A 26,519-nucleotide genomic window follows, 5' to 3' on the forward strand; every position below is an offset into this window, starting at 1 on the left:
TAATCATCTCCTTTGTTTTAGTCACATTCAAAATGAGATGATTGTTTCCACACCATGCCACAAAGCGGTCCACCACCTTCCTGTACTCAGCTTCTTGTCCATCTATGATCCACCACACGACTGCAGAATCATCCGAGTATTTCTGCAGATGACAGGAGTCTGTCTTGTACTGGAAGTCTGAGGTGTACAGAGTGAAAAGGAATGGAATCAGGTTGGATTGTATTCAATGCAGTGGAGAAATCAAAGAACATGATCCTCACAGTGCTACTGGCCTTGTCCAGATGACAGTGGGTTTGTTGAAGCAGGTGTATGATGGCATCTTCAACTCCAACTCCACAGCGATAAGCAAACTGAAGGAGGTCCTGATGGTTTACTGTTTGCTTACTCAGGTGGGCCAACAGGAGTCTCTCTAGGACCTTCATGATGTGAGATGTCAGGGCAACAGGTCTATAGTCATTGAGGACTGATGGGTGAGTTTTCTTTGGTACCGGAACAAGACAGGAGGTCTTCCACAACACCGGAACCTTCTTCTGGGCCAGGCTAAGGTTGAAGAGGTGCTGCAGAATCCCACAGAGCTGCTCTGCACAGGCCTTCAGGACTCTAGGGCTGACATGATCTGGACCTGCAGCCTTATTCCTACTCAGTCTCTCCAGTTGTCTCTTCACCTGACTTCTTGAGACACACAGGTGGAAGGGGGAATCAAAGGAAGCATCAGCATCTTCTGATATGGTTGAAGGCAAACATGTAGAAGCAGAAGGGTCTAGGGCTGAGGTGGAAGATAAAAAATGTGAGGTGTTACTGGACAGCTGTGGGTCCTGTGGGTCAAAGGAAGATGGAATGTCTGTTTGGCTGTGAGCAGGAGAGGAGGATGTGAAGCTTGTTTCTGAACTGAACCTATTGAAGAATGTGTTCAGTTCATTGGCTCTGTCCAGACCTCCATCGGTCAGATCATCCTTCTGCTTGAAGCCGGTGATCTTCTTCCTCCCTGTCCACACATCTCTGATATTGTTTTGCTGGAGCTTGCTCTCCAGCTCCTTCTTGTACACCTCCTTGCTGTTTCTTATCTTGACTTTAAGTTGCTTCTGTATACTCCTCAATAATTCTCTGTCTCCCTCTCTGAAGGCTCTTTTTTTCTTGTTAAGCAGGTCCTTCAGGTCATTGGTGATCCAAGGTTTGTTATTGGGGAAGCATCTCACGGTTCTGGTGGGGATGATGTTATCCACACAGAAGTTTATATAGTCGGTTACACACTCAATCATGGCATTGATGTCCTCTCCATGTGGCTGGCACAGTGCGTCCCAGTCTGTAGCCTCAAAGCAACCTTGCAGAGCTTCTTCAGCTTCCTGTGACCATTTTCTCACAGTCCTCTTTATTACAGCTTGCCTCTGAACAAGGGGCTTATATTTCGAGCAGAGAAAAACAAGATTGTGATCTGATTTGCCTAGAGGAGGTCTTGCTGTAGAGATGTATGAGTCCTTGACATTTGCATAAAACAAATCCAATGTTTTGTTTTTTCTGGTAGAGCAGCTGACAAATTGCATGCGCTGGGGCAGTTTGCAGCTGAGTGTGAAGCAGCTGGGATAAATATCAGCTCCTCCAAGTCAGAGGCAATGGTACTTGACCGGAAAAGGGTGGCTTGTCCTCTTCAGGTTGGAGGGGAGTTCCTGCCTCAAGTGGAGGAGTTCAAGTATCTCGGTGTCTTGTTCACGAGTGAGGGAAGAATGGAGATCGACAGACGGATCGGTGCGGCCCCCGTTGTGGTGAAGAGATAGCTGAGCCGAAAAGCGAAGCTCTCGATTTACCAGTCGGTCTACGTTCCTATCCTCACCTATGGCCATGAACTTTGGGTCATGACCGAAAGAATGAGATCCCGGAGCAGCTGAAATGAGCTTCCTCCGTAGGGTGGCCGGGCACTCCCTTAGAGATAGGGTGAGGAGCTCGGCCGCTGCTCCTCCACATCGAGAGGAGCCAGTTGAGGTGGCTCGGACATCTATACCGGATGTCTCCTGGACTCCTGGACACAAAGAGCTTAAAATGAAAACGGGGTTAAAAAGTAAAAGTCACTGAAATATATAAAGTAGCTTTACCAAATAAAAGTGTCACAAAATAAAACTGCATTATGAAATAAATAAATAAATCTTTAAGTAAATTAGATAAATCTGTAAATTAAATAAATCTTGAAATGAGTTAAATAAAATAAGATGAACATTTATTTTAACATAATTATTTTGTTTTATTTCATGGGGATATTTCTTTATTTCATGGACTATTTATTAATAATTTATCAATAGCAGTATTTATTTATTTATTTAATTTTGAATGAAACGGCTCTCCAAAGTCATCTACCTACACATACGTTACGTAAAACGTTCTAGACCAGGAACTACAGAGGTTTTGCGGATTGGATTGGAGGCTATAGTAAAACGGGTGGGACATTGTATTTTGATTGGTTGTCGTATTTATTTTACGTTATGTGATTGGCTGTTAGCGTAAATGGGGTAGTTTTGTTGGTTGATTTTTCACAAGGTTTATTAAGAACCCTGACAGCAGAGCAAAATTTATCCTTACCTATATGCTCATTTTCAACAGTATAATAAGCAAGTATCACAATCGATTTGTTGTTTTTTCTTCATGTAGTGTTTGTGTCTTATTTACGAGCAGAGCCTTTTACGTTTTTCTTATTCTACCACTTGACTGTAAACAACCCATAGATGACGGGTCAGCAGCAGTTAGCCAAGTAGCTAACAACGGAATATCCTGCTTCAGCATTTCTGTAACAGAAAGTCAACTCACCTTACGGTGTTATTGGAAGATATTTTACTGTGCATGGTGTAACGTTTGGCGGATTTTATTCGTAAAGTTTGGTTAGAAGAACCGTTTCATTTCTGCATTAGCAGTTGTATCTTCGTGCTGCAGATAGTAACGGGACCTTGCAACATTAGTCAGACGTAAAGTTTTAAAACATTAATTTCTAAACTAAATGAATGACAGATCATTGCGGAAGCCGCTTGCCTGTTGCCTGCTAGGACGGGAAAACATATATTAGCAGTAGATAAGTACTCTCACGGGCCCTCACTTTGAGCAACATCGTATTAATCCTTGAGAAGTCATACTAGCTGGCTTGTAACAGTTTTTGTTCCCCCACCATTTTTATTTTATTTTTTGCAGTCGTATCTTACATTTGTGGAAACAGCCAGTCTGAAAAATGTCTTATGGAAAAGCAGAATTCCGCCCTGTCCCGAGAGACTTTAGCTCTCTGATACAGACATGCAGCTCAAACATTCAGAAGATCACGCAGAACAGTAAGTGTTTTTCTTTCTAGCTGCAATGTATTGACAAGCAAAGCTGTATTGTTGCTCAAATGCCCAGTAACTAATCATGGGACATTGTTCTCAGAGAGCCTCATTGTGCTTTTGGTTATTTTGGAAAAAAATAATTCTTGACATCACAGATTTCCTTAAGTGGTCGGTGGTCAGCAAATGACCTAACCCCTATATAACTGAAAGGTAAAAGACTAACTTAAGCGTGGAGGCTGCTTGGATATGAGAATGGCAGACCACGTTCAGACCTGGCCTCATAGGTTGAGCACAAAATGTTACAAGACACACAGAATTACTGACCTCATGCAGCAGTTGTCCTTGGGGGAAAAAAAACTATTCTATAAACATCATTGTTAAAACCCTGCTCAGTTAAATACCAGTCTGTTAATGTTCTGGAGTGCTGTTTTGGTTTGGGCTGAAAGTTTTAAATGAACTGACTGAAAAAAAAAATCCTACCATTTTAAGAAAATCAATATTGATCAACGTAATAGCATTATGCTCTGAGTTTTTCCTGTGTAACTAGTTTTGGAACTGATTGTACCTATAGTCAGAAGAGTCTCACTTTTACACATTGCTTTACTATTGCCTCTTTTCCATTCATGGTTCCAGCACCACCGGTCACCCCTTCCTAACTCGTTGTACTTGGCACAAAAGCCGTTCTATTTCCATTGAGTGCTAGAGGTGTGGCTTAAAATCCCATCTCCAGCCGTCAGCATCATGGTTTGACCCACTCCAGCCATTGTGTTCCCTAATAATTTTATAGTCGCTCTTGACTTTTTTTTTAGCTGCAGTGTTCGATAAAATCTGTAACTTGTCATTCCCTCCGCTACATCAGCGAACACTTTCTTATGCTGCTGACATACGGCTGACCACAGTCATGGCCAATCAACGATAAGCTGTCTATTCACATTGCGGCCCTACTCAGCCCCAATGGGATCTGCTGACGAGCAGGGACCAAGAAAGCCAGTACTGGGGCAGACATCACTGCCGTTAATGGAAACGGTTGCAAAATGAGCTGAATGGAGGTGGCTGGAAAAGGGGCATATTTGTCCAGTTATATTCATTAGAAAAGACCTGAAAACTACCAACAAGGTGTCAGGTGTATTTATGCATTTTAAGTGTAAAACACATCTGTATCTTTGTGCTTACACTGAAGGCTGTGAACTCACAAATCTTTTATGTTTCCTTTACTTCTCTCACATTTTGTCTGCTTGGTTATGTATTTAAACTTACTAAGATTTCTCTGTGTGGACAGCTCCACGCAAAGATTCCTAATACTGTAGAACCAAAAGTTCACTTGTGTGGCATGTTATTTTTTATGTAGAGCAAGTGACCAGGGTCTAATCATTTAGGATGATTTTCTTTGGATAAAAACTGAATCCAAATCAACTGCAAGGTGTGAAAACTCCTATGTTACACCACGAATCAGTAACTGAATCAGGTGGGATTTATGCAGTGTTATCTGCAACGGGAATATTTTTACCACAAATAAAACGTATGTTGCTGTCATTGCCCACTTTTTAAAGCCATTAATTTAAGAAATAAAATACACTCACTGGCCACTTTATTTAGTACATCTGGATAGGACTTTTGCCTTTAGAACTGCATTCATGTTTCGTGTCATACCTTGGTGTGGGTGTGTGGGTACCAGAAGTTGCCCTTGGGTGGATTAGACATGTGGATGCCTCCCTATCTCACCAGGCAGAATGGCACTGTGCCCTCCTTACCTTGAGACTAATATGTGTTGTGTTTTATGCACACGTGCATAGGTTTGATTCTATTCCTTAACTCTAGTGTACTTTGGCATCCATAGACTCTGATGAGTACTGCCATTATTCTAATGTGTTTAGCCTTGCTATTATGTTTTCATTATAGCTGCTCAGATCAAGACCATGGTGTCCCAGTTGGGGACCAGACACGACACCAGTGAACTTCAAGATCGTCTGTATGTACCACCCATCTTCACTAACTTCCATGTTTTTTATTTTAAGCTGTCCAAAATGCAGGGACACTTTAGAATAGAAAAGAATGTCCTTTATTGCTACTGTCACAAATAAAATGAAATTGCAAAAAAAAAAGCTATCTGGTCAGTTCATAGAAGTACAAATAATTTAATCTTTGGCTAGTTACCCCGGTCCTAAAAGTGCAGCCCACCCAGAGTTGACCCTAGTCCCTCACATTTATTGAAAAAAAGTTACTTTAATTGTGCATGAAGAAGTAAAGTCTAAAGCTCTGTGCAGCAGTTCATTCTTCAGTTGTATACTCATCTGTTTACTGAAATTGTTCCTGTGTTTACAGGCAGCAGATACAGCACTATACCAACCAGCTTGCTAAAGAAACAAACAAGCACCTGAAAGAGTTGGGCTCAGTTCCTTTGCCATCATCACCCTCAGAACAGGCAAGTGTCTGTGTATATCAAACTCGAATGATACTGACTTTCTTTTTTTTCTGTCCTTTTCACCTGTTTTGATCAGTATCTATTTTTTTTCATATGGGCTATAACTCATAAAAGAGCATCAATATGACATTTTCTATTGTAGATTTGAATCCATCAGAAAATAAAGGAACTACAAGATCATCACCATTTAATCAAATGGTATATCCCTGACCTTTGCCAGATTTTAATTGAATAAAAGATAATGTCAAAGAACATGCCATCGGTTGCTGCCTTTATAGTTTAAAAATTTGGGGATTTTTTTTACTGTGAGACAATTAATAAAAGGAGGAAATAAATGTTGATGTGCTAGTGACCAGTGATAATCAAGGAAAACTGGCTGATTCCGTTCTTTGTCTAGTTAATTGGTTAATTTCTACGCGTATGCAGTTTGGCATTCTCAATGGTAGAGATTCTTTTTTTAATCTCAGTAGCCTCTTCGTGTACATACAAGGAATAAACTTGGTTCATCTGAAGTAATTTGGTATGGGGGAATCATTATGCCAAAAATCGAGAGGTCACAAAACCTGTAATGCTTGTGCTCAAACCAACTGCTTTCTTTAAAATGTACTCTAATTTCTCTCACATCTTTGCTTGTGTGCTCAGATGCTTCCTGCACTGTTATTACAACTATACAAATATACACAAATAAAACATTTGTCTATAATTCAATGTAATCACAACTTCCCATATGAGTAGATTACTTAAAATATTCCAGCAACAAGCTGCATTTTTAAACAAACTAATTGGCCAAAATGCCTTTATTTGTAGCCTGAACTATACTTGGTAACAAATGAAATATACAGTTTTATCATTACTTCAGTCCTGTGTTTCAATCACTTATAATGTGGAGATCAGGTTAGAAAAAGGCAACTAAATATTATAAAAATCTCCAACTCAAGGTAAACACTTATCTTCGGTAGCCATATATTCTATTAAGAAAAAGGAGCTTACAGAAAATGTTCAGAACAACAAACATAATTAACAAATTATCCTTACAGAGCAGTATACACAACTCACCTGTCTTATGGATGCACACTCTTAAAGATACTTCATAACCTGCTTCTAAACTCAGCGTCTGAAGATTCTTACTGTTTTTTGTTTACATCTGTTCTTAACATTACTCACAAACCGTCCGCGCCCCCTAGCGGCGAGCTCGAAAACTGCTTCACAAATCTGTCTTCAGGATGTACAGGGGTTGGAGAATGAAACTGAAACACCTGTCATTTTAGTGTGGGAGGTTTCATGGCTAAATTGGACCAGCCTGGTAGCCAGTCTTCATTGATTGCACATTGCACCGGTAAGAGCAGAGTGTGAAGGTTCAATTCCTCTTGCGTCCACAGTTAATCCTGTTGGATGTGGTTCGTCCTTCTTGGTGGTATGCTGACATTACCCTGGGTACCGTGGCTCTTGATACATCACAAAGACTTGCTGTCTTGGTCACAGATGCGCCAGCAAGACGTGCACCAACAATTTGTCCACTTTTGAACTCTGGTATGTCACCCATAATGTTGTGTGCATTTCAATATTTTGAACAAAACTGTGCTCTTACCCTGCTAATTGAACCTTCACACTCTGCTCTTACCGGTGCAATGTGCAATCAATGAAGACTGGCTACCAGGCTGGTCCAATTTAGCCATAAAACGTCCCACACTAAAATTACAGGTGTTTCAGTTTCATTGTCCAACCCCTGTAGCTTTATCTTTATTCTCAAACATAGCCAGGATCACTTAATGTAGTCATGCTACAGTAAATCAGCATCAGCCTGCCACCAGCACCCCCACGATACTGCGTTTGTCTATATCTGATTCACATAATAACCCTTGTGAAGACAAAACACTGTAAACTTTATATTTTGTACTCTTCTTTCTAACTGTACATTTACCGCCTGTCCTATGCCATCCAGAGGCAACAGAAGATCCAGAGGGAACGACTTATGAGCGACTTCTCTGCAGCTCTCAACAACTTCCAAGCTGTCCAGCGGCGTGCAGCAGAGAAAGAAAGGGAATCAATAGCAAGAGCAAGAGCTGGTTCCCGTCTATCAGTAAGTAAGCTACAGATTTGGTTTCACAAATTCAGATAGTTAAAAAGGATGCAATTGTAGAAGCAATGTAAAATGACCACAAGAACAAAAAATATCACTTAAACATTTGGGTAGATAAGTTTACTTTAGTTGAACATACATGTATAATTACTTTTTAGATCATTTTAATTCTGCTTGCAAAAACCGTTAAGCAGAATTGCTCAATAGGAAATCGTATTGCTGAAATTGAAGCCCTACAAGCAGAAGTAGAATGAAGCCGTGTAAATGCATCCACCATTAATATTGAACCATACAATCAGCTTTTTTGCTAAGAACTTTTGTGAGTCCACATCAAGTCGACTATCAGTTTTAAAACCATAATCCTCTAATAAAATTAACTCATCTTCTGGGAATATTCAAGATATTATTGAAAATGGGACATATACAGGGGTTGGACAATGAAACTGAAACACCTGTCATTTTAGTGTGGGAGGTTTCATGGCTAAATTGGACCAGCCTGGTAGCCAGTCTTCATTGATTGCACATTGCACCGGTAAGAGCAGAGTGTGAAGGTTCAATTCCTCTTGCGTCCACAGTTAATCCTGTTGGATGTGGTTCGTCTTTCTTGGTGGTATGCTGACATTACCCTGGGTACCGTGGCTCTTGATACATCACAAAGACTTGCTGTCTTGGTCACAGATGCGCCAGCAAGACGTGCACCAACAATTTGTCCTCTTTTGAACTCTGGTGTGTCACCCATAATGTTGTGTGCATTTCAATATTTTGAGCAAAACTGGGCTCTTACCCTGCTAATTGAACCTTCACACTCTGCTCTTACTGATGCAATGTGCAATCAATGAAGACTGGCTACCAGGCTGGTCCAATTTAGTAATGAAACCTCCAACACTAAAATGACAGGTGTTTCAGTTTCATTGTCCAACCCCCATACAATACCTCTTTTGGATTTAACTTATGCACAACTATTGACTAATATGCACACATTTCCATCTTTACATACACATTGTTTTTGACAGCGTTCTTATCCCATAAGTCAGAGTTGTATTAAGTGCGGGGACCACGGAAAGATGCAGGAAGAGGTTGAAGATGTAAAAAAAAAACGTGCAAGTTGGTCAAAGCATGATTTTAGCGTCCAACCTGACACTGTCTGGATCTGCAACCTTGTTGATTGATAGGTATTATTTAGTCAACTCAGAGGTAAGGAAACGACACAGTCAGTTATACTTGCGGCAAGGGTAGGTCACACTCTGCAGTGCAAAACTACAAAGTATTAACACTCCTCCCTCTTTATTTATACATGCTTGGTCACACACAGTTCAAACAACATTCAAGGTGTGTGTGTGTGTGTGTGTGGGGGGGGGTCAGAAAGGTTAGGGTTCATGTGTCTTGATTTTAGAGAAAGGAGTGAGGATTGGTGCCAGTCCCTAGATGTTGCTGATAATAGCATAACTCACCCTTCTCTCCTATCTCTTTGTCTATGACATGTGAGGGAAGAAAGCACTTAGAGCAGACACAAGTGATAAACAATATAAAAAGTCATAAAAACCCTAACAGTTCCCCCCTGTTTTATCACGAATAAGTCATGAGTAAATTCATGTAAAATGAAACACACTGTGTAAGCACAAACCCACAGGACGGAAAACAGATTATTTTGTGGGAAACACTTACACGGTTCCTCCGCCCTAGGCAACCACCAATCATGGCAGAGTGAAACAATATAATAAAGCAAAGAAACAAAATGTAATAATAATAAAAAATAAAATAATTAAAACAAGCCTTGTTCATATCATCATTGCACTTTTTCTCATTTCACTTAAACAGCAACTTCTTTCGATTTTCTGCTATAAGGTCATTTTATGAAGTACAAGTATGAATACACTCAGGCATTGAAGATATATTCATTTACAACATGTCATCATAATCATCTGCTTTTTGGATCCAGTGTCCATCTTGTCCATCTCTTCTCGTGTGATGTTACATCCTGCGGATCCTGTTTTAAACAGAGAAAGAGCCCTGCTACCAGGTTTAAGCTCAGGCTTATCAGTCCTGTCCACACGTTACAAAAAGCCATGCTAAATTGGGCACAGGTCAGTTGTTTTCTTCGCCAGTTTGAGATGTTGGATCATATGGGTTTCCAACCCCTTTGTACCCGGTCTTTCCCCTGTTACCCTGTCGGTTGGTTTGGCTCCTGTAACGGCAATATTAGCTTACAGTGGCTCTTGTGGATCCAGGATGGTCTCTCTGCGATTTTTAGAGCTGTCGGTCTGGTCAGAAGAACACGGTATGGCCCTCTCCAGCAGGGGGTGCTCCAGTCCTTTCTGTGAAGTGTCTTAATCGGGACCAGGTCCCCAGGCCTCAGGTTCTCCTGTGAAATCGGAGCAGAATTTACTGGCAGACTACTGGACAACTGTACTTCTTTTGTTTGTAACATCTTATTCATCCATTCAGCTAATGATGTTTCCTGCTGTGCTTTTCCTATGTCATCCATTTCTGATGGCAATGGAAAAGGTCTGCCATGTACTATTTCAAATGGATTGAGACCAGTTTGATTTGGAGTTATTCTCATCCATAATTTAACCAGAGATAGACATTCAGGACATGGCCTCTCTGTTTCTTCCATTGTTTTCCTTAATCTATTTTTTATTGTTCCATTTGTTCGTTCAACCAGCCCAGCAGATTGTGGGTGGTAAGAACAATGGTTTTTTAACTGAAACCCTAATGCTTTAGAGCACAGTTCTATTATATTATTTACAAAATGAGTCCCATTATCTGATCTTATGATTTGTGGGATACCATATGTAGGGAAGTAATGTGTCACTAAACTCTTCGCCACTGTGAGCGCATCGCAGTGTTTTGCAGGATACATCTCAACCCACTTCGAAAATGCATCTATGACCACTAAACAATATTTCTTTCCCCCTGACCATGATAACTCTATGAAATCCATGTGTATCGTGTGAAAGGGATGGATTGCTGCTGGGAACTGGCCTCTTGAGTCTCATGTTCCCCTGTGGATTATGTTTGCAGCAAATAATACATGATCTACAAAAGTTTCTTGCATAGTCAGAAAAATTTATGGTATGGAAATGTAGATTTACTAAGTGTTTCATTCCCCCTCTCGACACATGGGAAACCCCGTGTGTCGCATGGGCCGCCGTCTTGTATAAATTCTTTGGTAATATTGGCTTATTTCCCAAATGATAAATGTCATCTTTCTTTATGGCCCCTCTATTCAGCCAAGATTTAACTTCTGCAGCTGGTGCAGATTGTTGTGAATCTTTCAGCACATCTGTATCTATAAATAGGAGATCTGACATTTTCAAAGTGAGGTGAAGCCTCGAAGCTATTTTAGCAGAAATATCAGCAAAGGTGTTCCCCTTTGTTTCCATGGTTTCATCTAATTGATGCGCTTTACATTTACAAAGTGCTATCTTTGCAGGTAGTTGGATAGCCAACAGCAGTCGTTTTAACAGATTAAAATGTGTCAATTCTGTTCCAGCTGATGTTTTAATCCCTCTATTTTCCCATATTTTAGCAAAATGGTGAACAGAACCGAATACATATTGGCTGTCTGTATAGATGGTTAGGATTTTCCCTTCATATAGTTCACACGCTCTGATAACAGCATACAGCTCTGCAGTCTGTGCTGAGCAAGTATGGGGTAGGGCCTGTGATTCTATAATTTTAGTTTCAGTGGTTACTGCATAACCAACTCTGTTTTTTCCATATTCATCTTTTGATGCTGATCCATCTACAAAGATTATTTGTGGGTTTTCCAGAGGTGTCTGAGAGATATCTTGCCTAGGTTTTGTATCTTCCTCAACCTTTGTTTTGCAAGAATGTGGTTTCCCATCTTCTGCTGTTGGAATTAATGTGCTAGGGTTTAGTGGACCACATCTTTGCAGAGTTATATTTGGTTGTGAAAGTAACAATGAGGTCAACGTAATATGCCTTGCATGAGTCAAGAAAGGAAGTGCAGTTTGTAGCAATATAAGTGACACTGAATGAGGAACTTTCAGTGTGAGCGGGTGGCACAACACAATTTCAGCTGTCTGCCTCACGGCTTCTACTGCTGCGATGCAGCTCTGCAGACAATTTGGAAATCCAGATGCCACAGAGTCCAATTTTTAGAATAAAATGCTAAAGGTCTGTTTTTGGAGCCAAATGGTTGGGTTAATACAGCTTTCATATAACCCTTACATGCATCTACACAAAGTGTGAAAGGCTGGCTATAATCCGGCAGAGCTAAGGTGACTGTTGTTTGAAGCAGATTTTTTAGCTCTGTGAATGCTACTTCTCCTTCCTTAGTCCATATGATTTTGTCTTTTAATGTCATGTCTTTGCCATAGATCATAGATGGCAAGGGTTGTACAATGGCTGCATAGTCTGGTAGCCATTCTCTGCAAAAATTACACAGTCCCAGAAAGGACATCATTTGTTGTTTAGTTCGTGGTTTTGGGGCTTCGTGTATGGCTGTTTTTCTACTACTTAGGAGGGAACGGCCATGTTGTGTTAACATATGTCCCAAATAAATCACTTTCTCCTTGCAAAACTGCAGTTTATCCCTAGAGGCTTTGTGTCCCGTCTGGTAGAGATGTTTCAAAACTGTTATAGTAGCTTCCTCACAGTGTTGTTGAGTGTCTGAAGCTATAAGAATATCATCTACATACAACAGGACTTGACTATGTTCAGGCACCTCACAGGTGCTCATAGAGTATCTTAAGGCTTGTGTAAATACATGTGGACTTTCACTGAAGCCTTGTGGTAGTCTGGTGTAAGTGTATTTTTTCCCTTTAAACTTAAAGCCAAATAAATGCTGTGACTCTTCATGCAGTGGTACTGTAAAGAAAGCATTGCTAAGATCTACCACTGAGAAATATTTTTTATCTGGAGTTAATGAATGCAGTAATGTATGTGGATTCGGGATGTCCTGACTCGCATGTCACACTATTTTATTTATCGGTCTAAGATCCTGAACCATCCTCCACTTTCCTGTGCTGACTTTCTGCACTGGAAAGATAGGTGTGTTGCATGTAGCATCAGGTGCTTCCCTTAATATTCCTGATTTCAACATATCCTGTATTACTGGCTTAATACCCTCTTCAGCTTCTGGTTTCAAGGGATACTGGCGAACTACTGGCCGTTCTTCAGATATTAATTTAACCTTATATGGTAGAAACCCCTTTATTAGTCCTACATCAGTCGATGATTGGGACCACAGTTCAGGTGGGACAGCAGCTAAGGCAGGGTGCCTGTTGCTCTCTTTGCTTTCAGCTAGGCCCTGTATCTGTCACTTTGCCTCATCCAAATGTGTCTTTGGATGAACTTTGACTATCCACCCTAAAGTGAGTTTCCAGATTCCTGTGTTAGGATCTACTTTCCAGTCAGAGCTTGTTAACGCCTCATATCTCCCTCTTTCAGCACGCTGTATAAAGTTTTCTAATTCTTTCCACTGACCCCCCACAGGTTTAGTTAATGACAGATGAGGTGTACTGCCTTTAAACTGTTGAAGCTGTCTTCCTGACAGTATGATTGAGGTGGAAGATTTCTCTGTTTTGGGGTCAACATACAGATGCTGTATGGTAACAGTCTGATTATTTTCTCTGTGAAAAACATTATCATACTGATAATCTGGCCCTGCAGTATTTTTATATCTCATGGTTACATGGAGTTCAGTATCTAGCATGTACTGTGCCTCCTGGGAAGTTTGTTTTTCTCTGGTTCTCCTCAGCAGTTCTCGAGCTGTTGGTGTGGGGCCTAGATCGAGGGACCAGTAATAATGTGGCTGTGAGAGTTCATTTAGGACTAGGGCATCTTCTTCTACTACAGCTTTCATACCTGTTTCTGTTGATACTATATTTATATGCAACTTTTGCATAAGATCTCTTCCCAACAGGTTTACTGGACATTTTTGACTTATCAGAACGGGAGCCTGACAAGTAAGTTTTGTCTCAGGTTCTGTTATTGTTACTGATGCACTTAGGTAATGTACCTCTGATGTGCCAGCAGCTGATCTAACATGCACTGCGGTGCTAGAATATTTTATTCCGGGTGGAGGTTTAGTTAGCACAGTTCTACATGCCCCTGTATCACACAAACAGCTATATACTTTGCCATTTATTATGATGTTTTTATATGGCAAATCTTGCGTCCTACTTAGTGCTATAAGTTCTAATGCGGCTTGTATATCAACCTCCTCCATTTCACCATTGTTTTTCTCTGCTAGTGGGGGAGGAGGTGGTGGCTGTGGCTGTAATTGTCAATTCTGGGTAGAATTGGGGTTATACACACGCTTTTCATTACATTCTCTTGCAAAATGTCCTGGCTCATTGCAAATCCAGCAATTGTCATCTCTTGCGCCAGGGTTTTGTAAAATTGTCCTACATTCTCTAGCATAATGCCCTATTTTTCCACACCTCAGACACACATTGCTCTGTGTGTAACTGTGTCCAAGCCCTCCTCCTCCTCCTACTCTGTGACCTCTAAATCCCCTCCGTCCTCTTTGCCCGCTTGCCCCTGAGCGATGCAAAGCCATTAAACTGTCTTGCATTCCAAACGTATCTGTCTTCCTATTTGCTGTGTTTTATGAGCGTGCTGCGCGTATTCTAAAGCTTGTGTAACAGTTCCTGTACTCTGATGAACCCAGTGTTTGTCTATATACCATCTGAGTTCAATTTTAAGGCCTTGCAAAAAGGCTCTCTTCAACTGTTGCTGATAGGCTCCTGCCTCTGCTTCATCATATGGTATAGCAGAGTTTGCTCTAAAAACACGTCTCATCCTATCCAATAAATATTGTGGGTCTTCTTCATCCTTCTGTTTGCATTGTGAGATTTTACCATAATCTGCTGTCTGTATATAAACTCTTCGGATTCTTTCAAAGAGTAAGCGTAAGGCATCCCTTAAATCTAGTGAATTATGTGCTAGTATGTCACCATTATCATCCTATCCAGTGAAACCTCATGCTACTCTGCACCAGCGATGACCAAACAGCTGGGTAAAACACTGGAGCATCTCTCTGCCATTAAGATGAAAACTTCCTCTGAGTTCTGTAATAGCGTCTAGAAATTCTTCCACGCCTTCTTGTATCGATGGGATACGTTTTAAAGAAGCAGTTCTGTCTTCCTGTGTCCATGGTCTATATACTAGAATAGTTGGCGGCTGTCGGTGATTAGCGACACCTATGTCTGGATTTGCTACCTCAACTAGAGGGAATGTGTCTCCCTCTAAATGTATTTCAGATGGATGAAATTTCTGTTCGTGAGCCATTAACGCTTCGCCTGGGTATATGCTGGGGGTAGTTTTCTTATTTTGACTCCTAGTTTGCACTCCTGTGTCCCACCAGGAATTAGGAGACCAGGGCTCACTAGAAGAGCTCTGTTCTTCTGTTTTAGAAGGATTACTTAATTTTTCTTGCTTAATTATAGAAGTTTTAGGAACAGCTCCTTCTATCTCTCCTCCAATTTGCTGTGCTCCAGCTGCCTGCCCTGCAGCTGTCTGCACGGCAGGGGGCTGAACACCTCGCTGTCTGGATGCGACCACTGTTTCCTCCTGTGGGCGCACCAAGACTGCAGCTGTCAGCTTCTCCTGTCGCTTCTCCTCCTTACCTTGCCTCTGAATGTTTCTTAATTTACTTTGTTCCAGCCATTTGTCTGAAAATTTATACTCAACCTTTCTCTTTTCCTTTTTAGTTGGTTTCTTGGTATTCATTATTTCTAATTTTAAATCCCTTTGCAATTTTAAGATATCGTTAATATTTAGTTTACCCAAGAAACCATGTTTTTTGTTCCATCTATGACAGATCATACCTGCTCCTTTTACATAATTCTCCATAAACTTTACATCCCCTTCTAAGTTGGTTAGTTTGCTTTGTTTCTTCCCCATGATGTTTAATTTTAGTTCACAATACTATAAATGTCCCAAATAGAAGTTCACTGGCATGAGATTCAAGGAGAGGACATTAACACGCCCTTCTACTGCGACTAATTCGCAGCGGTGTTAATTTTCTGGGATTAAACCCGACCTTTATCTCCAAGAATCACCAATACGTCTTTCTATTCTGGGCAAAAGAAAACACAAGACCAGCAGAATCCTACTAAGATTCTTCCAAAATGCTTAGTCTTCCAAACACACAAAACAACACTCACACAGTTAGTATTTTAACATATTTATGTCCCTTCAGCAATATGTATGGTCGACCTAGTTTAGTTGATGAGCTCCCTTTATTATTTAACACTTAATTTCATTCCCTTCCAGCGGAATGTTACCAACGAAATTATCCAGTTCACTTTACGGCGCCTAATCGTTTTTAATCTCTTTACGGCGAGATAACTACCTAAATTTATCACTATTTCTTTGCGGCAAAATAACACCTTTCCAATGCAGTCTCCTTTCGGCGAGACACTACCAAACGACTTGTAAATACTTTTCTTATTTCATTTATATAGCGCTTACTCTTATCTCATGTACTGTATTTTAAAACTGTCTCACCTCAGAGTTGACTTCTAGGTGACTCTGTCGGACCTCCAGAGTCACCCGGCGCCGAGTAAGACAATAATCCACCGGCCAGATGCGAACGTCACACACCGGGACTTTCAGCCACCAGGCCTAAATGCGGCTGTGCGGCAGAGCTTAACTCGACGTCAGGCTGCTCCCGGAGATCCGCCAGTCACTGCAAAGAAAGATAAAATCGGTTTAGTTCTTATAATATCCGGCTCCGAAGGACCAAATTAATGATAGGTATTATTTAGTCAACTCAGAGGTAAGAAAACGACACAGTCAGTTATACTTGCGGCAAGGGTAGGTCACACTCTGCAGTGCAAAACTACAAAGTATTAACACTCCTCCCTCTTTATTTATACATGCTTGGTCACACACAGTTCAAACAACATTAAAGGTGGGTGTGTGTGTGTTGCTGTTCTGGTTTGAGTGATATTAGTCTAGGGGTGTGTGATATTAGGAAAACGTATAATAAAATTGATGATGATTAACCTATATATTTCCTGATTTGTTTGTCTTTTCACCATTAAACAGTGTCCTCACCTTTCTGTGTGAGTTGAAATATCTCAACCATCAAAAAATGTATGTCTGGTGTCCATCCAACTGGTCAAAAGTTATTGATATACACAGCGTGAGTGCACAACACTTGAAATATTGTCTCCTAAAAATTGAATCCAGGTCCTGCCTTGTTATTGCAGTGTTACATACACTGATATTATGATCACAGTTGGAATTAAATATATTTAACCACCACAGAAAGTCCTAATCATATGCTAATTTAAAGAATCATATTTGAATTGTTGACTATTTATGTAGTCATTTATCTAGCTATTTATTCTGTTTTAATGTTTTTAATATATGTTTTTTGCTGTACCATGTTACATAGTTTAGTTGTTGTTTCTCAATTTTACATTAGACTTTGACTACCCTGCTATTCATTTATTAATTCATTTTTGGTTTGTAGCCTGTCAGTTATGTGTTGACATTACCCTTGAAATTGTTGTTTTAACCTTTATTTCAGACTGAAGACAGTTTTCGGGATGAAAAGCTTGTCTCCTTTGATAAGTAAGTAACTCTCATTTTTTAAGGTTTACTCTGGCAGTACCTTTTAATATAAAACTTTGCAATATGTATTGAAACTTAAAATGTCAATTTAAATTGAAAATACTTGGGGTATTCTAAAACATGTACTTATAACTTCACAGCACAATGATAAATGTGCACAAAAATGCCTTTTAATACCAAATGTTTATCTAAATAATGATTGTCATAAAAAAATAAATTACCCAACTCTTGATGAGATTGTTTCATGTTGCAGTTAATATTTTCCTTAGAGGGAAATGTTATCTTGGATAATAAATCAGTTTTTCACAGCCAAATATTCAAACCTTAAATTAAACAACATCAAATTGTTCAGTTTGAGACTGGTAAATTGTTCATGTTAAGGAGTTAATGCAATCTAATATATTTACTAATTAAGTAAGATACATTTTACATTATAAATACTAAAACAATAAGCATAATGAACATTAAAAACTGTAGAAATCATCATTCATTTTAAAGACAGTAATTATTTATCTTTTATTTTCTATTTTTGTTCAAACATCTAATTATCATTGGCCACAGAAACGGTGACCAATCACTGAAATGCTTTTACAGGACATTTTTATGCTCCTGTCTAAGGATCTATTTTGCAGCTGTACAGTAATTAAGAGACTGGTTTTCTTAAACACTAATGTACAGGGTTTATGTGTGCAACCTTTCAAATGCATTACGAAAACATATATAGGGGGTTAAACTGTTGATCAGTTGCAGTTCTTTGTCTTAGCTTTGAAAAATGTCGAACATCAAAGACTGGAGCAACAGTGAAGCCCTGGTTTTGTGCCAATTTGCCCATCAGAAATTTAACCCATACTTTCACTTCCCTAATCTTCAGTTTCATCTATGAGAAAAAATTTCACTGCTAGAGCTCCTTTTTTAGAGTTGTTAAAAAAATGTATAAATAAGAGTATTGGGGTTAGGAGTTCAAGGCTGGCAGTGGTTACTTTTTTTCTGTAATACATACGTCGAGTTTTCTGAGGGATTTTTAGATAGTAGGCTCAAAATTATTCCTACCACTGGCAGATTTAGTTTCAAAGTATTATTTTAAGTATAACGACATGTTTCTTCTGACTAGAAGTAACATTAGCCCCTATTCCATTGGTTTTAGAAAGCCCCACGGTTTAGGACATGTTTCAATACAAATTTACCTGGATAATTTCACTTTCCCGAGGATTTACTTTCACGGGTAAAAGGTCCTGGTCTGGAGTGGATCTTTACAGATTTCCCCGAGATTGTAAATAGGGTGGAGTTGTGTGCAGCGAGGCATTGCACCAGCAGCTGCAATAATGGTGGCGACGGTCAGTATACAAATTTATCGTTTTTATTTCATTAATTTGTCACAAAAGGTAGTTTTTAAGTGAGAAAGTAGACCTCAAAACATCTTCAATGTTTTTTAAAGTTTCTGGAGCAGTGGAACTCCGCTTACATGCTGGTCTAGCTGCTAAGGTAAGCTAACGGAGAGGTTGGACTGGGACTTTCCCACTGCTGCCTGAACGCAGCCCGGCATTCTGGGACTTCCCGTTATCTGTTATCTGTCTGTGACGACTGAAAGTGAACATCAAGCCTTTAGCAGGTATTTGGTAAATAACTGCAAGTAAAGGGAATATAAAATATAATATTATTCACCAAAAAATGTTGACACTTTAAGGGAATTAATTATAAACTGTTTTGTCACGGTTCTGTAGGAAAAATATTTTAATGCACTACTGATAATCAAAAAGAGCACTTTAAATTTTCATTGTACATAAAATATATACATTTTAAGATTGTCTTTTCATGTACACCTAACTTGGTTGAGTATGAACTCTTTATTACCTTTATCATGCGTTTGCCTGATGATAACAAAAGAAAAAAAGTGTGTCAATCAGTGTTTACTAGTTATTGCTGTTGTAACACAACAACTGCAGGTTGGTTAAAAAAATAAATGTAAAATGATTTGGGTTGTTCTTGTTTATGGATCCAGTGCAACTTAAGAAAAAATTGAAGGAATTATTCAGCTGTATAACTCTAAAGATGCTCATAATCTGATGTCATTTATCAGTTCAAACCAAAACAAATCTATTAGTCAAGAGTATTTTAAAAAGGGTAATGTATGGAGACCCGTTTCATTCAAAATGAAATAAATAAATAAATACTGCTACTAATAAATTATTAATAAATATTCCATGAAATAAAACAAAATAATTATGGTAAAAGACATTTTTATCTTATTTTATTTAATTCATTTCAAGATTTATTTAATTTACTTAAACATTTATTTATTTCATAATGCAGTTTTATTTTGTGACACTTTTATTTTATAAAGCTACGTTACGCATTTCAGTGAGTTATTTTTTAACCCCGTTTTTCATTTTAAGCTCTTATTTCATGTTGTTATATGCAAAAGAGAGGGCGGAGTTTTATCTGTGGGGCGGCGCTGGGACAGCAGGGCCGAGCTCAATTTGTGGCTGAGGCCAGCAGAAGCATGCCGCAGGGAGCCAGGGGATTCCACGAGGATGCCAGAAGGTGCCAGACCGACCGTAAAAGCCTGCCACGGCGGTTGCCGCTGTTTTCGTGGAAGCTGTTTGTGCAATAAGTCTTTGTCATCCTTTCAGTACGTCATGCACACACATTACGCTATTTATTTTCCAATCTCAAGTAAATAATAAAATACAGCCACCTTATGGTATTGGTCTAAAGCTGTTTATTAAAAAACCAATAATGACATCATCACTTGAAAGTAATTACTGCCTAACAGGCAACAGTAACAATTACGACATCCCGTTTGCTGATAAACAGCATTGGCTTACACAAAAACAGCGGCAGCCACCATGGGAGCATGTTAAAGGCTTTTTACAGCTGGTCTGGCACCTTCTGGCATCCTCTGGCACCCTCGTGGCACCCTTGTGGCCAGGAACTTCCACAGAGTGCCAGCGTGTTTTTAAGCATTTATTTATAATTTTCTGTGAGTGACAATTCAGAATAGCTGCTCATGCTCTATAATAAACCGACTGTAAATGGTAAATGGACTGAACTTATATAGCGTTTTCCAGTCATACAGACCGCTCAAAGCGCTTTACACTAGAGCCACATTCACCCAATTGCACTCACTAACGCTCACACATTCATACACCGATACGCAGATCGGTAGGCAACTTGAGGTTAAGTGCCTTGCCCAGGGGCACATCGACCTATGGCATGAGGAAGCTGGAATCGAACCTACAACCTTCTGATTGCAAGACGACTACTCTTCCTACTGAGCCACAGACTGTTTGTGCAATAAGTCTTCATCATCCTTTCAGCATGTCATACATACACATAGTGCTATTTATTTTCTATCTCAAGTAAATACAGCCACCTTATGTTATGGGTCTAATGCTGTTTATTAAATAAAAACCAATAAAGACATCATCATTTAAAAGTAACAGGCTATAACAATAATGACATCCCGTTTGCCAATAATCAGCATTGGTTTCCACAAAACCAGCCACCTTGGCATCACTTCCAGTGGCAGCTCCACAGACAATACTAACTATAATGGCAACCCATTTGCCAATTAAACAGCATTACCTTCACAAAAACAGCAGTAACCGCCATGGCACCCTCCGGCATGCTGTGGCACTGGCGGCAGCAGCTCCGGCATGCTGTGGGGCGGCCCTGCTGCCAATTCTCCCTGCCACTGCACAAATTGAGCTCGGCCCTGCTGTCCCAGCGCCGCCCAACAGATAAAAGTTCGCCGCCTCATTTGAATATAAGAACATGAAATAAAAAGACCTTAAAATGAAAAACGGGGTTAAAACATAAGTCACTGAAATACGTAAAGTAGCTTTATAAAATAAAAATGTCACAAAATAAGAACCTGAAATAAATGAATTAATAAATAAATCTTTAAGTACATTAAATAAATCTTTAAGTAAATTAAATAAATATTGAAATGAATTAAATAAAATAAGCTAAAAATCTCTTTTAACATAATTATTTTGTTTAATTTTATGGGGATATGTATTTATTTCATGGAATATTCAATAATAATTTATCAATAGCAGTATTTATTTATTTAATTTTGAATGAAACGGCTCTCCATTGTAATGGAGTATAGCCATCTGCTGGACAGAAGGTGTAGTGCAGTTTTCGTCATAACTTACCCAGATGTCATTAGGCTGACTTAAATAAATGGTCCATGGGCTTTCTGAAGAATGGTAACAAAACATATTGGTGGATATACGCAAAACGCTACTCAGCAATTATCAGAGGGGTTTTATGGCTGTAATTCCAAAAAAATGTAATTCATGATTTTGTTCTACAGGTCCTTCTCAAAATATTAGCATATTGTGATAAAGTTCATTATTTTCCATAATGTTATGATGAAAATTTAACATTCATATATTTTAGATTCATTGCACACTAACTGAAATATTTCAGGTCTTTTATTGTCTTAATACGGATGATTGTGGCATACAGCTCATGAAAACCCAAAATTCCTATCTCACAAAATTAGCATATTTCATCCGACCAATAAAAGAAAAGTGTTTTTAATACAAAAAAACGTCAATCTTCAAATAATCATGTACAGTTATGCACTCAATACTTGGTCGGGAATCCTTTTGCAGAAATGACTGCTTCAATGCGGCGTGGCATGGAGGCAATCAGCCTGTGGCACTGCTGAGGTCTTATGGAGGCCCAGGATGCTTCGATAGCGGCCTGTAGCTCATCCAGAGTGTTGAGTCTTGAGTTTCTCAACGTTCTCTTCACAATATCCCACAGATTCTCTATGGGGTTCAGGTCAGGAGAGTTGGCAGGCCAATTGAGCACAGTGATACCATGGTCAGTAAACCATTTACCAGTGGTTTTGGCACTGTGAGCAGGTGCCAGGTCGTGCTGAAAAATGAAATCTTCATCTCCATAAAGCTTTTCAGCAGATGGAAGCATGAAGTGCTCCAAAATCTCCTGATAGCTAGCTGCATTGACCCTGCCCTTGATAAAACACAGTGGACCAACACCAGCAGCTGACACGGCACCCCAGACCATCACTAACTGTGGGTACTTGACACTGGACTTCTGGCATTTTGGCATTTCCTTCTCCCCAGTCTTCTTCCAGACTCTGGCACCTTGATTTCCGAATTACATGCAGAATTTGCTTTCATCCGAAAAAAGTACTTTGGACCACTGAGCAACAGTCCAGTGCTGCTTCTCTGTAGCCCAGGTCAGGCACTTCTGCTGCTGTTTCTGGTTCAAAAGTGGCTTGACCTGGGGAATGCGGCACCTGTAGCCCATTTCCTGCACACACCTGTGCACGGCGGCTCTGGATGTTTCTACTCCAGACTCAGTCCACTGCTTCCGCAGGTCCCCCAAGGTCTGGAATCGGCCCTTCTCCACAATCTTCCTCAGGGTCCGGTCACCTCTTCTTGTTGTGCAGCGTTTTCTGCCACACTTTTTCCTTCCCACAGACTTCCCACTGAGGTGCCTTGATACAGCACTCTGGGAACAGCCTATTCGTTCAGAAATTTCTTTCTGTGTCTTACCCTCTTGCTTGAGGGTGCCAATAGTGGCCTTCTGGACAGCAGTCAGGTCGGCAGTCTTACCCATGATTGGGGTTTTGAGTGATGAACCAGGCTGGGAGTTTTAAAGGCCTCAGGAATCTTTTGCAGGTGTTTAGAGTTAACTCGTTGATTCAGATGATTAGGTTCATAGCTCGTTTAGAGACCCTTTTAATGATATGCTAATTTTGTGAGATAGGAATTTTGGGTTTTCATGAGCTGTATGCCAAAATCATCCGTATTAAGACAATAAAAGACCTGAAATATTTCAGTTGGTGTGCAATGAATCTAAAATATATGAATGTTAAATTTTCATCATGACATTATGGAAAATAATGAACTTTATCACAATATGCTAATATTTTGAGAAGGACCTGTATAAAAAACATGCTTCCTTCAAAAGATTAGGAAACTTAATTTCAGTCATTATTTCAGCTGTAGATATTCTGTGTTTTAAAGCCAAGAGGACCTTGGTCCTATTGGCACCCAGATAGAAGAAATGGCTATTACAGAGGAGGATCTGGAGCTTATCAAGGAGAGAGAAACCAACATCAGACAGCTTGAGGTGAGTACTTGCTTGCTCTGTTGTTTGGGATATAATATATATCAGAACCTAAAGACCTACAGAATATGACCATGGCTTTCAAACTTGGCTGAAGTCTGCCGTCTTGACCATGAACTGTTTACAACTTCCATACGTTAGCCTTTGCTTCGCTGTTTTTCAGTCTGATATCATGGATGTAAACCAGATCTTTAAGGACCTGGCAGTTATGATTCATGACCAGGGAGAGATGATTGGTAAGTAGCACATGCAGCCATGTTGTTAGTCTTCCTCTTTCCTCTAACTCCTTGAACTTATGTTGAAGTCGCCAATAGCATGTCCACCTCTAAAATAAAACACAACTCTTTAAATTAGTTATGCTGATTTGCTATCAGAAAATGGTTGTTTTGATCTTACCTGCCTACTAAATTCCATATGAAGCTGAAAAATAAAAAATGTTTTAATTGTAATTTTTAAATGAGCACTTAAGAAAGTCATGAAATTGATAATGATATATGTTTTTTATATGGTTTCATTATTTTTTGAGCATGGTAAGTATTGTTTTACAGAGACAGTTTAAGATGATATAGAAAATAGTTTTAACAGTTTGATTTTGAAAAATATTTTAATATATATTGTTGTAATGTAATTCTGTATCTATCAATATATCTATATAATTTATTCTACATATGATGTTCATATCATGCTTTTGTTCAATTTAGTTCAATTCAGTTTTATTCATACAGTGCTAATTCACAACAAGTCGTCTCAAGGCACTTTACAAAGTCAATTCAGTTTAATCATACAGATTTCAACTTGAGTACATACATTCCAATTAATCGTGACCATCAAACAGTGCAGTCAGATTCAGTTCATTTTTCAAATTGGTTAAAAGGTTGTCTATCTAAGGAAACACAGCAGATTACATTGAGTCAGTGACTTGCAGTTTTCACTCCTAATGGATGAGCATGTAGCGACAGTGGCTTGCAGTGATTTTGCAGTAATCCCTCATACTGAGCATGCATGTAGCGACAGTGGAGAGGAAAACTCCCTTTTAACAGAAAGAAACCTCCACCAGAACCAGGCTCAGTGTGAGCGGCCATCTGCCACGAACGACTGGGGGTTTGAGAGAACAGAGCAGAGACAAAAAAAAGAACACAGACGCACCGATCCAGTAGTACTTTCTGTATGAAAGAAAAGTGAAACATTAATGGTTATAGCTCCTTTCATGGCTTCATCTAGGAGGAAAAGACAGCTAAGCAGATGAACTCTGAGCCAGTTTTCAAATCTAGAGGATGAAAGAGAGCACATACAGTTAGTCACAATAGAATCTCAGCCAGTAGCTATGTCTAGGAGAGATAGGGTGAAATACTGAAAGACAGGGAAAAGTGTATCATCTGTAAAAGGTGAGCATTAAGTTGATGGCAGCAGCAGCAGCTTGGCCAATGTCCCCCTCCAGGAAGTGCCCCAGCTAAACATGGAGCCAGGTCAGATGTAGCTTCTAAAACAAAAACAAAAAAACTGAGAGAGGACATAGAGTTTAAACCTGAAATAACAGCAAAAAAAAAACAAAAACGCAAAATTGGAGAGTAGTATGTGAATAAAAGTGAAAGTGGTCATTATGTCCTCCAGCAGTCTAAGCCTATTAAAATGAATGTTAAAATGAATTGCTGTGTTCAGAGAATAAATGACTCTCAAGATCTTTTATTTTCATCAGAAATTTAACCTGTTTCTCATGTGATCACTTTCATGTGCATTTTGGCTTGCAGACAGTATTGAGGCTAATGTGGAAAACGCTGAGGTTCACGTAGAACGGGGAACAGAACAGGTCCAGAGAGCCGCGTACTACCAGGTGAGCCACTTTTTGCCTTTCTTCTTGCCACTCTTCAGTAAAGTCCTTACCAATAATCCCCCTGTCCCTCTTTTCTTTGTCATAGCAAAAATCCAGGAAGAAGATGTGTACTCTTGCCATAGTTTGTGCCATTGTAATCGTCATACTTGCCATTATTATCTGGTGGGCCTCCAAATGAGCTGATTTCATCCAACCACTGTTTCAGTACTCTATTTTACCTTGCAAGACCCCTTTCACCCTGACCAGAACCTGAACAGCAAAAGTTGTTTATAGTTAAAAGATCTCCAAAGTTCATCAATATAAGGGGCTCGACAATTTGAAAATGTAGTCATCTTGAATCATTAAGTATATTGATTTGTAAATGAAGAAGCAACTTCAACTTTGTAGCGGAGGCTGTGGAGGACTGGAGTAATGCTTGGGATCAAACTGCTATATGAAGTTAATTTTCCTTAATTTTCCTTACTTTACTGCACTAACAGTAGCTGTCACTGTGCTTCAAATGTACAAATATAAGGAACACCTTAGTATTGGCAGAGTGCCAAGATTTTCTTTTAATATTTATGTGTATTGTTTATTTGTTGTTTTGTTTTTCTGTAAGTTGATGTTGCATCTTCTGATGTAGACATAAACAGCTGCTCCTCCTGCTGTGAATCATTTAACGCAACAGTTGCGCAGTAGTATGGTTGTGAGGTGGTAGTACATGTTGGAAATGCTAAACACATTCTTAACATGAATATTCAGTTCAGCACATGAAGGTTGATGTAAAACTATATATATATAAAATGTTTGAAGTTGATTTCTATGACTCCTGAAACAATGCATAATAAATATCTTAAGCACTAGTGGGATTTTTTGGTTTCATCTTTTTTCAAACTTTGAAGTAGTAACCCTATTTTGTGTACAAATGAATCATTTCTGGTATTTACTATAAAGATACGTGTTGGTGGTTATGATTTTTGATTGATTAATCTTGATCGATAATTATAATTAAAAATCATAATTTGACAAAATCAATTTCTTAACCAAAATCCTCATTTATGAATTGAGACCAGAGATGTTTCTGGTGTTGTAATTGTGGCTCAACGCCTTTGACAATTACAACCGTTAAATACTCCGTAATAATTAATAACTATTGCCGGAGATGTCACTGTTTACTCGACGGTTTCTGCCGAAACGTGTGGAACTTTACCTTATCTTGACTGACAAATCATTTTCGCA

General features: G+C 39.4%; 1 protein-coding gene and 1 long non-coding RNA gene across 2 annotated transcripts; both read left to right on the forward strand.

The window, feature by feature from the left end:
* The first annotated feature begins 2,447 nt into the window (after positions 1 to 2,447).
* Positions 2,448 to 26,143, forward strand: stx12 (syntaxin 12). Its single transcript, XM_047384665.1, has 10 exons — positions 2,448 to 2,597; positions 3,169 to 3,302; positions 5,196 to 5,265; positions 5,619 to 5,718; positions 7,661 to 7,798; positions 17,313 to 17,356; positions 23,368 to 23,473; positions 23,634 to 23,706; positions 25,219 to 25,301; positions 25,387 to 26,143. The coding sequence occupies exons 2-10, from the start codon at positions 3,206 to 3,208 to the stop codon at positions 25,477 to 25,479; spliced, it is 804 nt and encodes a 267-aa protein (XP_047240621.1). The 5' UTR covers positions 2,448 to 2,597; positions 3,169 to 3,205; the 3' UTR covers positions 25,480 to 26,143.
* On the forward strand, positions 17,366 to 19,234 carry LOC124879863. Its single transcript, XR_007041145.1, has 2 exons — positions 17,366 to 18,690; positions 18,792 to 19,234. It is a non-coding gene; the product is annotated as an uncharacterized LOC124879863 (long non-coding RNA).
* Positions 26,144 to 26,519: the final 376 nt, after the last annotated feature.

Source organism: Girardinichthys multiradiatus, chromosome 13 (genome assembly GCF_021462225.1).
Source record: "Girardinichthys multiradiatus isolate DD_20200921_A chromosome 13, DD_fGirMul_XY1, whole genome shotgun sequence".
Taxonomy (NCBI): domain Eukaryota; kingdom Metazoa; phylum Chordata; class Actinopteri; order Cyprinodontiformes; family Goodeidae; genus Girardinichthys; species Girardinichthys multiradiatus.

Bases quoted from the DNA above. Each gene is read 5' to 3' on its own strand.
- stx12 (XM_047384665.1), top strand. From the start codon at position 3,206: ATGTCTTATGGAAAAGCAGAATTCCGCCCTGTCCCGAGAGACTTTAGC. The intron at 7,799-17,312 runs GTAAGTAAGCTA...CCTTTATTTCAG, and splicing joins GAGCTGGTTCCCGTCTATCA to ACTGAAGACAGTTTTCGGGA. The intron at 23,707-25,218 runs GTAAGTAGCACA...TTTGGCTTGCAG, and splicing joins TGACCAGGGAGAGATGATTG to ACAGTATTGAGGCTAATGTG.